Genomic DNA, 14,869 nt, shown 5'->3' on the forward strand with positions numbered 1-14,869 from the left:
CAGTGAGGAAAGTCTGAATGTTTTAACAGCAACAAACATTGTGGATGCTACAAAGATGTGCGTAATGTCTCTGTTACAAGTTATATTTAACGGTTAACGTTTAATATGTGAATTATTAAAAAGTATCTGAACATTAATAAAACATCTCTCATCCCACACGTTGATGACAAATATGACATCAAGTCAGCACTTAATTCTTCCCGACTTTAACAGGCTTTCTTCAACTCGGAAACTTCTTCTTCCGATGTCACATGAATGCAGCGTTAGACCCAGAACTGAAAGTTCGTTACAGGTTTGATCGAAACTTTAAAGAATAACTAGGAGCTCATATGTTACTTACTTCCAGTTTTTCTGTAAGAGTTCTTCTATTTCACTGTTCACACTTTTGTTTTACAGCAGGCTGCGAGAACACAAATGCTGTGTCGTTACAGATTGTAGCCTGAAGCTTTTACACAATTTGAAAATCAGTCCGTCAGTCTTTTTTTAATTTTATTTTAAAATATATTGTCCCAAAACAACCACAGTTATATGAAGCAGGTCTAAACTACACCTTACAAATCACATAACGTACAGTATACCCTGACACTGCTGTTCTCAATTTATTATTTTATTTCTGCCCCCTAGTGGCTGCCAGGAAGACGACAACTCATTCACTCATTTTTCCTTTTTTATTCAAACGTTCACTTTGGTTTTCATTTGTTATATAAGTGAATTTAATTTAAAATCTAAAAGGAAAACGTGATTGATATTTTATAGAATTTGGAGTGGTTCAGTCGAAGGCAACTCTCTAAGTGTGAGTAGCTGAGGTATTTGATATTAAGTTATATTTTACAGTGTTGAATACATGCTGAGAAGTATTCTCTAACCCTAACCCTGGATAATCTACAGCTGTTAAACATGTACCCCAGGGTGACCATAAAGAAATCACCAGCTTCCCTTCAGCTCTTCATATCAGCTGATCTGGTAAAGTCTTGTACGGGTTGAGGATGCCTTTAGGATCCAGCATGGTCTTAATGTTACTCATCAGAGCCACAGCCTGGCTGGGTTTGCTGTAGTAAATGTAGTTCCTCTTCTTCAGGCCCAGTCCATGTTCTGCACTGATGCTGCCCTGACACCTCGCTGTCCACTCGTAAACGTAGGGCTCAATGGCGGCGAGGAGAGCCGGGTCTCTCGCAGGAGAAGTGATGTTCAAGTGGAGGTTTCCATCTCCTAAAGGTGTCGCCAGAAACAGTTTGAAGGTAAGTGTTTGTGATGATATCAGAATATAAGCCCTGACACCCAGACTCTTTTCATCTCCTCACTTCTTCTGCTCTTACCTACATGACCGTATCCCACCACACTTTTGGCCCGGTCACCCAGGTGCTCCCTCATGTCCGTCACCAGCTGGTAAAGTCGCTCCAACGGAAGCGAGATGTCATACTTATAAGTGAAGCCATCGTGAGTCAGCGCCTCGGTGACACGCTCGCGCATCGACCACAAAGCCTGAAACAGAAGGACACATTGATTGCATGATCATTTAAAGTTTTAAACCGAGCTACCGACACCCAGCTACATCACCGAACAGCTGGAGAGTCTAGAAATGGGAAGACTAGACATTACTCACACGTGATTATGTGAAACAGTGTGGCTCACTGACGTCTTTTTAATAATTCTAAGACAAGAAATGGGGGGGGGGGGGGAGATCCACCTGTTACACAATTTGGTCTTATGAAATTTGTGATCTTTTCACTTCACTGGGAAAGGTTAGAAACAACACCTTTATCTTTGAGTCTTCAGTTGCCACAGTGCCATCAATGACTAATGATGATGTCATGGCCTCATCGAGGAAATTGTGCAGTTTCTCCCCGTCATGTGTTGCATCAGATCCAGACGTTTCTATGACCACGTAGAACGGACAATCTGCAAGATAGAGACAAATGTTTTACATGTTTGTGAGTTTGAATATTTACCACACATTCATTTAAAAAAAAAAAAATTGACCTTTATTTAACCAGGAGAGAAACTCGTTCAGATTATAAAATCTCTTTTTTTAGCGCCCTGGCCAAGACAGGCAGCAGCACAATTGACAGTTTTACACAAAAAACAAGCAGCTACACATGCAAATACCACAACAAAACATAATTAGACATTAAAAGAAACCAATTTAAATAGCAAGTGTTCGAAAAGATCATCAGGGAGAACATTTACAGCCAGATGTGTTCGCTTCCAAGTCATTTAACATCCTCTTCAAAGCATCCAATGAGAGCAGCTCGTTAAATCTCAGCTCAAATTAAAGCAGCCGCAAACTTAAATGCATGTTTCTGTGTGTTTGTGTGTGTGTGTGTGTGTGTGTGTGTGTACCTACCAGAAATCGGGTTGGGTAGTTTGAGGTGCGTATTAAGCAGCCTCATACATTCACTGTCCAGAAATTCATAGGCTGACAGAATTTCTCCCAGCATGCCTCTGCAGAGCTGAAATGTCTTCAGCAGCTGCTCAAATGTCTCACAGCCTGCAGACAATCAACAAGAATCAAAAAACACAGCCATGATTACACAAACACAAACGGTGGGTTGTTTGTGAAATCTAGTAACTGATTGATTGAATGCAACACATTCAATAAACGTGTTATAATTAGAGAAGCTTGAGTGGCAACGGGGAAGACATTCGGCAACCTCACCCAGAAAAACAACGTTTACAGAGTTTGGTTTCCGTGGACAGAGAATGGACACTGCTGTGATAACACCCAGCGTTCCCTCCGACCCTATGAAGAGCTGTTTGAGGTCATATCCTGTGTTATCTTTTCGCAATGTGGCCAAGCAGTCCAACACTCGCCCGTCTGCCAAAACCTGTACATGTCACGATGCATAAACATCAACCTTTAAAACAGTTATTATCATTTGCCAGGGATTTCAATATTCACTCAACTCACCACTTCCAGACCCAGCACAGTCCCGTGTAAGGAGCCGTATCGCAACAGCCGGAGTCCTCCTGCATTGGTTGCCACATTTCCCCCAATGTGGCAACTCCCTTTTGCTCCGAGGTCGAGAGGCATGATGAAGTCTCTCTCCTCCAGGTAGAGGGACAAGTTCTCCAGGACACAGCCAGCCTGGCAGGTCAGAATGCCTGCAGAATGAAAAAGACAACCTCTAAAATTGAAGTTCATTTAGTTTCTAGTACAAACACTTATTTGGGGTAAAACCTTGTCGAGTTAAAGACTCACCTGAGATGTCATCAAAGGTCAGGATCTTGTTCATAAGCGCAGTGGAGAGGACGATCTCATCATAAACTGGCACGCTGCCCCCAACCAGCCCAGTGTTTCCTCCCTGAGGGTTCACTGCCAGATTACGACTGTTACAGTACCTACGGGAGAGGAAACGCAGAATCTTTAACAATCTGATGACTCCATCATTTGCACATTTTTTTCCACTCACTAATATGTCTTTACTTTAAAATTTGAGAAACTTCCTCTGTTGTTTGAGGTCGCAGCAGCAACTCAGCAGAACCTACGCAACATGAAGAATGAAAGACATTATCGTTGTAAACATACTGAATGTTTCAATGGAATGAACTGGATTAATTTCTAGCCATCACCTCTCACTGACTTCAGCCAGTCCACATTACTGGACTCAAGCAGGTCTGGGTCAGTGATGGCTCGCCTTGGTAGGATCTCTCTGAAGAAGGCCAAATCTTCTGAAGTTATTCTGGAGAAAGGAAGTCTGTCAGGGGCTGCAGCAGGGGAGGGCTTGGGCCCGTCTGTTCCAGCATGCAGCTTTCGACAGTAGACTCCTGACAGCCATGACGTGGTGGGAAGAAACTGACAGTTGAAGCCAAGAGGTGTGTGTTTGATTGTTGCTGTAGATGAAACGGTGCTGTGGAGGTTTAGACGTCTGAGAGCCTTTCTCAGTCTGAGGGCTCTTTGGAACATCCTCGCTATCACTGGAGATATTGATATTGTAGTGGCAGAACAAACTGCAAGAAAGAAAAACAGTTTCCATAAACACAAGCTAACCATCTCAGTAAGCCTCCATGTGATGGAGGAACAGCTGGTTAAATTAAAACATAACTAAGTGTCCCTATCGGATGAATGAATGTTTTATTTTCGAGTCAGGTCATTTGCAAGACCCATCCTGCAGTGAATGACTCTGACACATTAGCTGACAATCAATCAGACGTTCCAACATGTCTTTGGCCAACATCACAAGAGGACCACATGAACCGTCCTCCAAATAACCCAAAACACTAAACACGAGGTTACAGACAGTCAGTACCAACACAACACAGGATGCATCACAAACAAAACCAAATAAACTAATCGACTCCATCTTGGTTTTTATGTACATATTCATATTTTTCTCACTTATATTTATTGTGCAAAATTGATTTAACACCTCTGCAAAAGTTTACATTTCATACTGTGCAATATTTATCTTATATTTCTGCTATATCCATTCATAATTTATTATGCTGCTACCTGTAAACAAGTCCTACCATACCTTAGTCGGACTTACTTTTTATATTCTTCTTCTGTTGTTTGTCTTTTTGTGTGCACTTTAAGGTAGAGCAAAAATAATTTCGTTGTACATTAGTAAAATGACAATAAAGGCTTTCTACTCTGTTCTTGTGTATTCACGTTAATTCATGTATTGCTTGTATTTGTGGGTGTTTAGGTTTAATAAATATGTTATTTATAAATGATAAATCAATGATTAACCAGGTTTAATATTTGTGATTCCAATGTAAAATAACTGGGATTATAAATTTTGCCATAATGGAGCAGCACTGTATGTCTTTAAATGTTCATCTAGAGGAGTCATTCATCAGCTGTCAACAAACAAAAACATTTCGAAAGACTACAAATATGGCTGCTACTGAATGTGCGTTTAAAGATACATATGATCCTGATCTTAAAGCTTGATTTGATCCTTTGTAAAAAGTCTTCACATTAACTTTTTATTCTCATTATTAAACAGTGAGAAACTGTTTATGTGCAAGCTACCTCTGTGTATATATACAAAACAACTATTAGCACACATTGCACATTAAAAATAATAATTTCTGACAAGACAATTGAATTGATTTAGTCTCTTAAAGCTGTCATTTCTAAAAGCTAACCTAGTTAGCATAGCTCATCAAAACATAGAGACGTATCTTTTATTCACTCACCAGAAACGTTCATTTAACTGCCCGCATTTTACGCTCTCTTTGTCTTTATTCTTGTCAGATATCAGTGAAAAATCTGTCACAAAGTTCAAGGACAGTAAAGTTACTTCACTCTCAGTGTTTACAACTAGCATGTAACAAGTAGCGGATGCTGCAATGGGAAATTGAGGGGATGTTGCGTCACTGACGTGAGGAATGGACCAATCAAAAGCGTGCTCTCAGTTTGAACCAATAGACTTGAGGCTTTCAGCAGTGAGCAAGCAACCAATGATGACCGTGGAAAGTGACATGAACTTTAACTTATTACAAACTTACTAACTTTACTTATTTAGTAACTTATTACACTTACTTGTTACAAACTTATTTAATGCCGAAACGTCTTTAAAGTAAAATTAATATTTAATATAATTGTTTTTGTTTTAAACGTATAGAAATGTATAAATATTGAAAAAAGCAATGCATTTAAATAAAAGGTATTAAAAATAAGGACAAGATCATGTGAAATGAACACAGCATGAATTTATTTGACACTGACATGAATGTGATTTACTCACGCATGCATTCTGAGCAGTACACAGCGTGCAAAATGTCTTTAATACGATCCTTTTTTTCTTCCCTCAGCTACTCAACACATAAAAACAGTAACTCCATAACTTTCATTTCTTTGATCCTCAGAACACGTTTTCATTTCATCTTCCACTGCAACTCATAGTGTAAATTCCCTGAATACAACTTCAAGATAGCATTTCATGTTCAACATAACAGTCTTCTGCGCTCAAGGCAACGTTAGTGGAATACTGTGAACCCAGTCAAGAAGTAGTCACCGTTTCAGGCTCTTGTTATTACTTTCACAAGTCAACACAGAGCAGATTTGGCTTGAACTTTGGCAACTTTTTCCAATTCACTATACCACAAAAAACCCCCACTTCGGATGGATGTGAACAACAGAACTCGTACCCTCTATTCACACAAGGTTTCTGTACAACGTGCAGTCCTCTCATGCTACCTGAATAAACACTGGTATGGCTTACAGAGAACAGAAGCAAACACCCAGATTGATTTAATTCACAAAAGATGTGTGATAGGATGGGAATCTACATATGTTTTTAAACTTAGCACCTCATCTCCACATACAGTGTATGTGTTTGCATTTTTAAAGAGTGAGTTTAAGCTTTCAATTCTTTGTTAAACTTTACTTACTCCTTTCATCCTTGGCAGTATAATGTCACTCTAGGGGCAGCCTATTGGCAAACCAAACCATTCCTTCTTAAATTAAAAAAAATCTGATGTTAAAGGGCTTGTTTTTCCCACTGTTGTAACAAACACTTCCCGACCTAAGTGACCTATCCGGTAGCTCTTGTGATTCCAAATTAAGTCCCGAAGACCACAGATTCCAGCTAAATGGATTTCATTTCAGCAGCATGAAACTCCAGCGCCGTTACTCAGTTTAGCTTCGAGTCGTCCATATTGAGCTGCTGATGATCGTACTCTGATATGAGCTTCTTGATGTGTGCAAGTTTGTTGTGAAGATATTCACAGTGAATCTTGTCCTGGTTGAAGTTTGGGTTGGACTAAAAAGAGAGAAAAAAGAAAAAGAAAAGACTTATTGATGCAGCACCAGAAAAGATTTAAACACGCAGAAACGTTTGAATTAAAACTGAAAAGTTGTAAGAAAGGGGTTACCTTTTTAATTTTGCGATACTCTTTAAGTATTTGATCATGAACCGTCTGCAAGACAAAAGAAGAAAAAACAGTCATCAGAGATCTTCAACACTATATTTACACATTCTTATGCAACATTTACTTTTATGTTAATTAGAGGGAAAGTGGGGGTTGGTTAACCCTTTCAATATCTACTTCTGTCCAAAACATTAATATAGTGTTAGTTTTGACTGGGAATCGTTACCCTAAATTCACTTGACAAATTGAAAACTGTGCAGCTTTCTCAGAGCGATTCTAAAATTGATGGACTATCTGAGTATATGCTGGTTATACAGTCTATAAGACTTCAAATGGAATTTGGCCTACAGAAGCACTACAGAGTGATTATTGAACGACACATGAGAAGACTTCGTATGCAGCCGGGCTCAGGCAACACAGAAATGCAAACTGAAGAACAATCAACACTGTCATATTTAAAATACAACTCTGGCTTTTTTGAACGTTTTATTAGGAATGAAATGGAGATAATAATAAAAAGGTACAAGCTATTTTAATGACACATTTTATTATTTGTTTTTCACAAAATAAAAAGAGCACTTAGATCAATTTTGTTTACAATTACACTTTTGCACAGTGTGTTCACAATAACAAATAATCTGGAACACGTTGTTTTAGCTGAAGAGTTTTAAAGAGTCCCTCTGCAGATTTTGATGACGCTAATCTACGCTACACTATAAACTTGCAGTGGATGAATGTCGCTCTGAACTCAGATTTAATGGGAAGTTAAAACATGCTGGTGTCTTCCTGTTTACCTTGTATTTATGGGATTCCCGGTGAAGCTGCTTCAGCTGCGTGTCCAGCTCCATGAACTGCCGCGTCACACGGTCAATACGAGCATGTATATCTCTGTACTCGCTGTACTCCCTGTTGAAGTCCATCTTGAAGCTCTGCCTCTGTTCAGGACTGTGAATCCTCGAATACGTCCTAAAGAACAAAAAAACGTTCACTATGATGTGAAGCGCTCACATTACAACCTAAGCATACACATTGTTTTGTAGAAAATATTTATCTAATATCATCAGCGTGTTAGAGACGTTACTATTCACACACTTGGATGTCATAATAAGGTTTACTTACAATAGATAGTCGGCAGGGTCTTGGTCCACTTGAAGCAGATTAGAGTCAAACAAAATGTCACTTGGCTCTAAAGGAAAGAAGAAACGGTGTCATTTTCACGACTGAGAAGTTGACTCTAAGAGCTACAAGCCAGGTAATATCACTCACCTGTGAAGTCCACAAGTGCAGAGTCCTCCAGATGATGTTTCTTCTTCCTTTCTTTTCTTCTGTCCTTCTCCTTTACACACATATCAAATCTTACTTAGCATTGTGTTGCAAAAAATAGAAGAAGAAGAAAAAAAAAAACATGTAGATCTCTCACCTGATCTTTGTGTTTGTGTTTGCTCTTCTTCCTTTTGATTGTGTGTCTTTCCTGTTTGGGCACAACCAGAAGGGACGGAGGATCCGGACTGGGTTTAGAATGGTCTGTTGCCATGCCGTCGGGCTCCTCCGGAGCACGAGGAGGAGTCGGTTTAAGCCTCTTGGCCACTTCTGCTTCCTGCTGGCAGACCTCTGACAAGGAGTCGAAAAGCTTTCGTGGATCAAGCGAGTTCCTCTGCTTGTCATTCCCTGTCGCCTCTGTGACGTCTTTATGAGCCGCTTGTCTGGATGTCGTCACTTGTGATTTGTCACTGGCCGTTTTACTTGAGAGGTGAGATATCCTGGGCTTCTTACTCAGCAGAGGGTCAGTGTATTCCTCAGGCAGGGAAGGTTTTGGACGGTGGGCTGGAGAGGAGTTGGGGGTGTCACGAAGTGGACTGACCTGGGCTTCTGGGACGGTAAGCAGTCTCCGCTGAGGCTTAAACAGTCTCCTGCACAGCAATTAGAGGAAGATTAGAAATCAATGAAACAAATTAACACAAATAGCAGAATCATTTCCGATGAGACTACGGCAAAAAGTCTCTCGTTTGTGTTACCTGACAAGAATGCGTTTAAGAAGCTGCTGATCTCCTGACGTGTAGCCTGGCCAGTCCTTCTGCAGATCCTGATACAGGCTGTCCTTTAAACCAAACGTGTTGTCTCTGCTGTTAAGCTGGCCAACCTGCATACACATAACCACAGACACACATGAGATAGAAGCAGGTGAACAGAGACTTATCATGTGGTTTATTAAGTTTCTTTATCTGATGCATTGTTTGTTAAGGTGACTTTGTGTTTCACCATCAGTGTTGTCACCTCACGGACTTTAAAGGGGAACAGCTAAATAAACCTGCCAATTTAAATTACAACACAATTTTGCATTTTTTTAAATTAGATTTTTTACAAGAAACATTTTAAGTAAGAAAGTCTGTGTAGTAAGTGTGTAGTAAGAACTAAGCACTGTAACTGTCCTAATTAATGCACGCAGGAACCTGCAGGTGTGTCTAACTTCCTGTAAACTTCCTGTATGTTGCTGGAGATTTGGGAGTGAGAGCAAAGCACTGTATGTACATTTAGCCACCAGGGGGCTCCGAAAGGTGACATCAAGGCTAGCGGGGAATCATGGGAGTGATTCTCTCTGCTACTACTACACCCCCACTGCCCAATAAAATTAACTCCAAGGTGAACGTAGTCAAGACAAACATGCAAAACAGACCTGAGGAAGTTAATATGTTTGTCGATGATGTATCAAATTATAATTAATATTACTTTTCCTCCCAGCAGCACATACAGCAACAGTAGCAAACTTTAAGTAGCATCTGTTTCAATCTTACAGCCTCCGTTTGTGTTTTCTCAAAAGATAGCCGATGATTTTTTTTACTCCTTGCATACTCTGAATAAGACCATTTTCAAGTGGCTTGAGTTGGTGATTTGATTACCTCCATCAGTAGTAAGTCCAGCTTGTCTTTGTCTTCTGCTGTCAGTCCATCGTTCTGCAGCCTCAGGATCAGCTCGGGCCTCTTGTATGGCCTCAGTGCCAGCAGGTGTGTTATCCTCTCTCTGAGTGGCCTCCCCTGCATTGCAGCCACGCTCTTCTTGTTAGAGGCACAGGTGCTCTTCTTCAGCTTGGACATACCGAGGGGTCCCTTCCTGATGTTGCTGACTAGAGGATGCTCTGGCTGTCTGGGCTTTGCCAAGCTGGCCAGTGCTGGAGCTGGGGCTCGCACAGTCACCTTCTTGGCTGTGAAGGAGCAGGTAAACTCACATTAAAAGCATAAAAATAAATATAAGCATGTGCTAACCTTTGGTCTTTTATCATTAAATGCTGCTCAGTATGAATGATTGTGTTATTTATGACTGCAAGAAACTGCTGCTTAAGAAAAAGAAGGCCTTTAGCTGGTTGTATGAGAGGAGAGAAAGTTCATTGTATTTTTCCTTTGGCCTTGTTTCACCTTTCAGAAATCAACAGATGGTTACAAAGATGCATGCACACACAGTCACACACACGCACACACTCAAACCTGCTGTCTAATTCTGAAAATAACCGCACAGTTGCACTAGCCTGCAGTGACAGAGGAAGTGTTTTTTTTATTTTTTATTGAAGCTTCCTCTGAACAACAAAAAAAGATTAATCATCAAAACTAGTGTGTGTCATTAATGTGCAAGTGTGTGGGTTGAGAGAGAAGACGACATTGGCTGGAAGTGTCTGTGTGGAGGGAAGTGCTTTGGTGGTTACAAAAAGAAGGACAAAGGTTACAGAGAAAACTTAAATCATTGGTTTATCATTGTTTGCATATTGTGACGAGCGTGCTGTTTGTGTGTGTTCTGCACGTTAAGCCTGAGAGGATAGAGTAGGGAATTGGAGAGAGCATGGAGAAAAAAAAGCCACGGTTAGACTTGAACCCCAGCCACCCGCTTGGAGGACTACAGCCTCTGCACATAGGACGTATGTGTGCAGCTAACCACTAGGCTAACAGTGTTTCATTGTTTAATACCTCACATCATAGTATCTTCTTGAAAAGTTTAACAATGCAGGCTGTGCATGCAAGCCCTGCTTAACCACTATATGCCTGTGGTTACCATACAAGTTGCTATGGTAACCAATGTAATATGGCTGAAGTTCTTTTGCGTCTTGGGATATTTTCTGCACAGTACAAATTTGTCTTTAGGCCACTGTTTTTCAGATTGTATGACACAGTACTTGAGCTCGCACACATGACGGTTTTCTGCGTTTCTTACCCCGATAGCGGCCGCTCTGCTTGATGACGATGGCCCCTCGGCTGCGCGTCTCCTCTTCCACTTGGGCCATGCTCTGGCGGGCCTTATCATACGAGTCATCCGTAGCTTTGACCGTCATCTTCTTCTCAATCACCCCGAGACATGACAGCTCCTCGGCACAACTGCAAGAAAGAGGAGGGCCCGTTATAGACAGCAATCTTTTAGGCCTCTCTCAATATGTTATCTGTTTTTGTTAACTTGTAGTTGATGTGCTTGGAGTGATGATGTATGCCAACAACAACAAGCATATTGGGAGTTTTAAACAATGTCGTAAAGATTGCTTTGTATTTGTGTTGGAACTCAAACAGCCGGTATTCACAATTCTTGGCATTTATCTAATTTACTTCTCCACATTTTTCTGCTTCTTAAAGTGGACCCCTGGATTTTCTCTGGCATTTAAAAAAGAGAGACAGCACCAGCAGGGTGACTCTAACTCACTCAGCAGTTGGGAAGTGGAGACATTTAAAAAACGGATAATGTGCAGAAATGAATAAAAAACACAAAGTAAACTTGTAATCATGCAATCACCGGGCAGCGCACATGATTACAGACTTAAAGTTTGGATGGTGAGCTCTCTGGATCACTCTGTCTGTTTGCTCTCAGAATACATGTTGCATTTTTTCAACACTATTAAGTGTGGCTGGGTTATAGACAGCAATCTCTTAGGCCTTTATTGGTCTAGGTGCAAACACTTATTGTGCATATTTGACTTTTCAGTGTGAAAGAAGCTTGCTTCATTTCAGAAAGTGAAAATGAACTGCATGTGTGATGTGATTTGTTGGTATGTTATACTCACCCAGTGCTGAGCTGTTGCACACAGTCAAAGCTCCCATTTGGATTATCACGGGCAACATTAGTTACGCCAAAGGTGAACGTTCTCGAATTGTCTCTGTCCTCTGAGCAAGGGATGGAGATCCTCTGCAACAAGAATAATTACATTCAGCACAGCTAAACAAGGTAATAGTTATAGTAAGAACAATGCAGGAGATCTAATTGTCTAATAAGTCAAAAAGTCTTACCCCTTGATTCCCGTTAAAACAGATGGTGGGATGGGAAGTCCAACCCTGAAAAAAAAAAGACAAATTCATTGATTTGATCGTGCCTGGAAGTCCTTCATATTTAATAAACACACACACACACACACACACACAAAAACCACATATACACATACACAATCACACACAGAGTCAGGTAACAGACCAGCACAGACGTGCAAAAAAATACATTTAGGATTGTTTTCATTGCATCTAGTGCTCTGCCTTTGCCCACAGTTTGTACCTTTAAACTCTGATTCTCAGCCCTTATCGTGACGTGACCAACACTTGATCTCCTCTTTAATCTCTGCAGGTGTGTTCCCGTTTGTTCACATAGAAATTCTCTGGACTACTTGCTCCCCTGGTGCATCCTCACTCCTGTGCATGGCTTGCCTTTGAATATATTTTCAACTTGACTTTTAAGAGAGCCACAGCTAATGTCACTACAACCTGCTCCTCAGACATAGCAGCCTGTCAATTGAGAATATATCTGGAGGATGATGATCTAGCACGCTGTCATCCCTCACAGGGGGAATGCACCCAGAGAAAAGTGAAGAAATGACAGTCCAACGTCACACGTTCACAGCATGGACTGACACGATGTGACTTAAAGGACTTAATTGACCCTTCATGGAGGGGCTTTTTTGGCCACCTGTTGATTTGAGAAGTGAGTCAGGTGGTCTGGAAACAGTTAGACCCAGCTACACACAGAGTTGTTGTTTTTTTCAGGCCAAGCGAGTTATGGACAACAGTACTGTCTGCTTGTCAGACTCTATGCGATTTCCCCCATACTTCCTGTATCTCATCATAACAGTATCACACTAACAAAGCCATTATGACAGGAGGTGTGTGGTTTACACCTTTTATTAGAAAACTCAATGTCAGTAATTTTCTCCATTCAGTAGTTTCCCCTTCAGAGTTACGAGGAATCACTGAATTAAGGAAGTGGAAATGACTGTTCTCTGCTCTGACTTCCTGCAGTGTCTGATTCATTTCTGACTAACTGGGTCAAACCCTTTGTACGGAAGCCTGGAGGGGACTATACTGAAATGATAAAGGCAAACTTGAAAAATGTGAATTATGAATTGCAATAAATAATCAAGGGAAATAATTCAATTTGTAAAAAAAAATAAAAATAAAGGCGGGTCTTCAGTCAGTACATTTGTTGTTTTCTTGGTGGGAAGCCATTGATATGTAACTCTGTCTATGTGTCTTCCAATCAGATTGAGAGCGAGCTATACGGGCTGAAAATATTCACGACATGAAGAAATGTCAACACCTGGCAGCTATTATTCCTTAACAACAACAACACAAATAATAACAATTCACGTAAAAAAGCATCTGCTCTTCACTCTAACTCACAGCCCTTCAGAATAAAAAAAAACCCCATGATCCTCATCGCCACATGCTTTTTTAAAATTTCTATATCAGCATGAATCAATGAATGAATATGTGTGAGAAGATTAATGTAATACTGACAAAGTGCTTTGAGTGGTTTGAGAACTACAAAAAAGTTTGTTTAAATAACGCTGACATTTGTGCCCTGACACAGGTGAACTGTATTTCACTGTAAGTTTACAGTGATCGTCTCAAAGTTTAGTCCCTTACAGGCTGCCATACGTTTTACTTTTGCCTCTGTCCTTATTTGTAGTTCCACCCTTCTCCCAGAAACTATGCACAGATACAACCTAGCTGTAACTGTAGTCATGAGTGTTTACCAACAATGATTGGTACTCCATTACTGATCCTAAAGAGCCTCTCTAATTCAGTCTGCTTCTCTCCTTTTTCTCTTCTCATCGGCTACAGCTCTCATTAACATTCAGATGATTTGCCAGCAGCAGCATGTAACGACTTGGCCAGCAGCTTGTAACAAGCATCATCATCACACAGTGAAGCGTTTCCGCATTGCATTATGCAACATGTATTCTCATTTCACGGCCAAAAAACGAGGCTTTATAGGAGACAACAAACGAGGAGGGTGTTGGTGAACTTCGGCTGAAATGCAAATCACAACCCCATTCTTTGTTTTTATCCTTGACGAAGTGATACAACAAACAACAAAACAACCCCCCACTGTGCGTTTTGGATGCATACCCCCTGAGGAATAAAAAAAACCCCACAACAACAACCTACCTTTCCATTTTGAAAGGAGCCAATGGCTCTTGCCGCGCTGTCAGTGAGTTTCACATGAAAAACAGAGATGTTACCGCCGCGGCTCAGTTTACCGCTGGATAGTCCGTAACACTGGTTCTCCTTCAGCGCCGACATACCGCCGCATACCCCCCCCAACCACGCTCAATCCGGACCAAACAAACCCCGCATAAACAAACACGCATTGGGCGAGAGGACGCAGAGAATCGTTGGTCGGTTCCGTGTGGCTGCTGCTCCTCCGCCGCCGCCGCCGCGCGCTCTTCTGGAGTAGAACACATTACGTCATGACGGCTGGACTCAGAGAAGATCTCATTGGCCAGGGGACATAAATAAACCATGACGTAGGCTTACGTAATTACCTCTACCTTTCTCCCTCTCACTATGCTAATTTTCTTTCTTTCATATGAGGGGGGATTTCTTCAATGTAAACGGATTGTAGGTTTATGAATGGATGATTTTTCTGCAGATATAAAACAAAAATGTAATGGAAGAATATTTGAAAATAGCCTTTAAGAGATACTCAGGGTCGAAATCCAGAGGCCCCAAACTAAAAATGCTTGCTTGCTTTTTAAAAAAAAAAAAAAAAAATTTTTAACAATTACAATTTTACCTTCTATCAATAAGAACAA

The 14,869-nt window shown here is 40.8% G+C and overlaps 2 protein-coding genes across 2 annotated transcripts; both read right to left on the minus strand.

Annotated features, from left to right (window-relative positions):
* Positions 1-654: 654 nt before the first annotated feature.
* On the minus strand, positions 655-5,355 carry d2hgdh (D-2-hydroxyglutarate dehydrogenase). The gene is made up of 10 exons (XM_079370302.1): positions 5,143-5,355; positions 3,571-3,948; positions 3,425-3,482; positions 3,200-3,339; positions 2,909-3,102; positions 2,657-2,825; positions 2,345-2,488; positions 1,757-1,899; positions 1,317-1,482; positions 655-1,209 (listed from the first exon to the last, which is right to left on the minus strand). The coding sequence occupies exons 1-10, from the start codon at positions 5,153-5,155 to the stop codon at positions 947-949; spliced, it is 1,668 nt and encodes a 555-aa protein (XP_079226428.1). The 5' UTR covers positions 5,156-5,355; the 3' UTR covers positions 655-946.
* A 283-nt stretch (positions 5,356-5,638) lies between these two features.
* LOC306840778 (RNA polymerase II elongation factor ELL-like) lies at positions 5,639-14,541 on the minus strand. The gene is made up of 12 exons (XM_079370301.1): positions 14,223-14,541; positions 12,075-12,119; positions 11,852-11,973; positions 11,017-11,177; positions 9,717-10,018; positions 8,835-8,959; positions 8,240-8,729; positions 8,086-8,155; positions 7,939-8,005; positions 7,614-7,785; positions 6,823-6,867; positions 5,639-6,710 (listed from the first exon to the last, which is right to left on the minus strand). Exons 1-12 carry the CDS (start codon positions 14,355-14,357, stop codon positions 6,582-6,584), a joined length of 1,863 nt encoding a protein of 620 aa, XP_079226427.1. The 5' UTR covers positions 14,358-14,541; the 3' UTR covers positions 5,639-6,581.
* Between the last annotated feature and the right edge of the window lie 328 nt (positions 14,542-14,869).

This window comes from Symphodus melops, assembly GCF_947650265.1.
Source record: "Symphodus melops genome assembly, chromosome: 19".
Taxonomy (NCBI): Eukaryota; Metazoa; Chordata; class Actinopteri; order Labriformes; family Labridae; genus Symphodus; species Symphodus melops.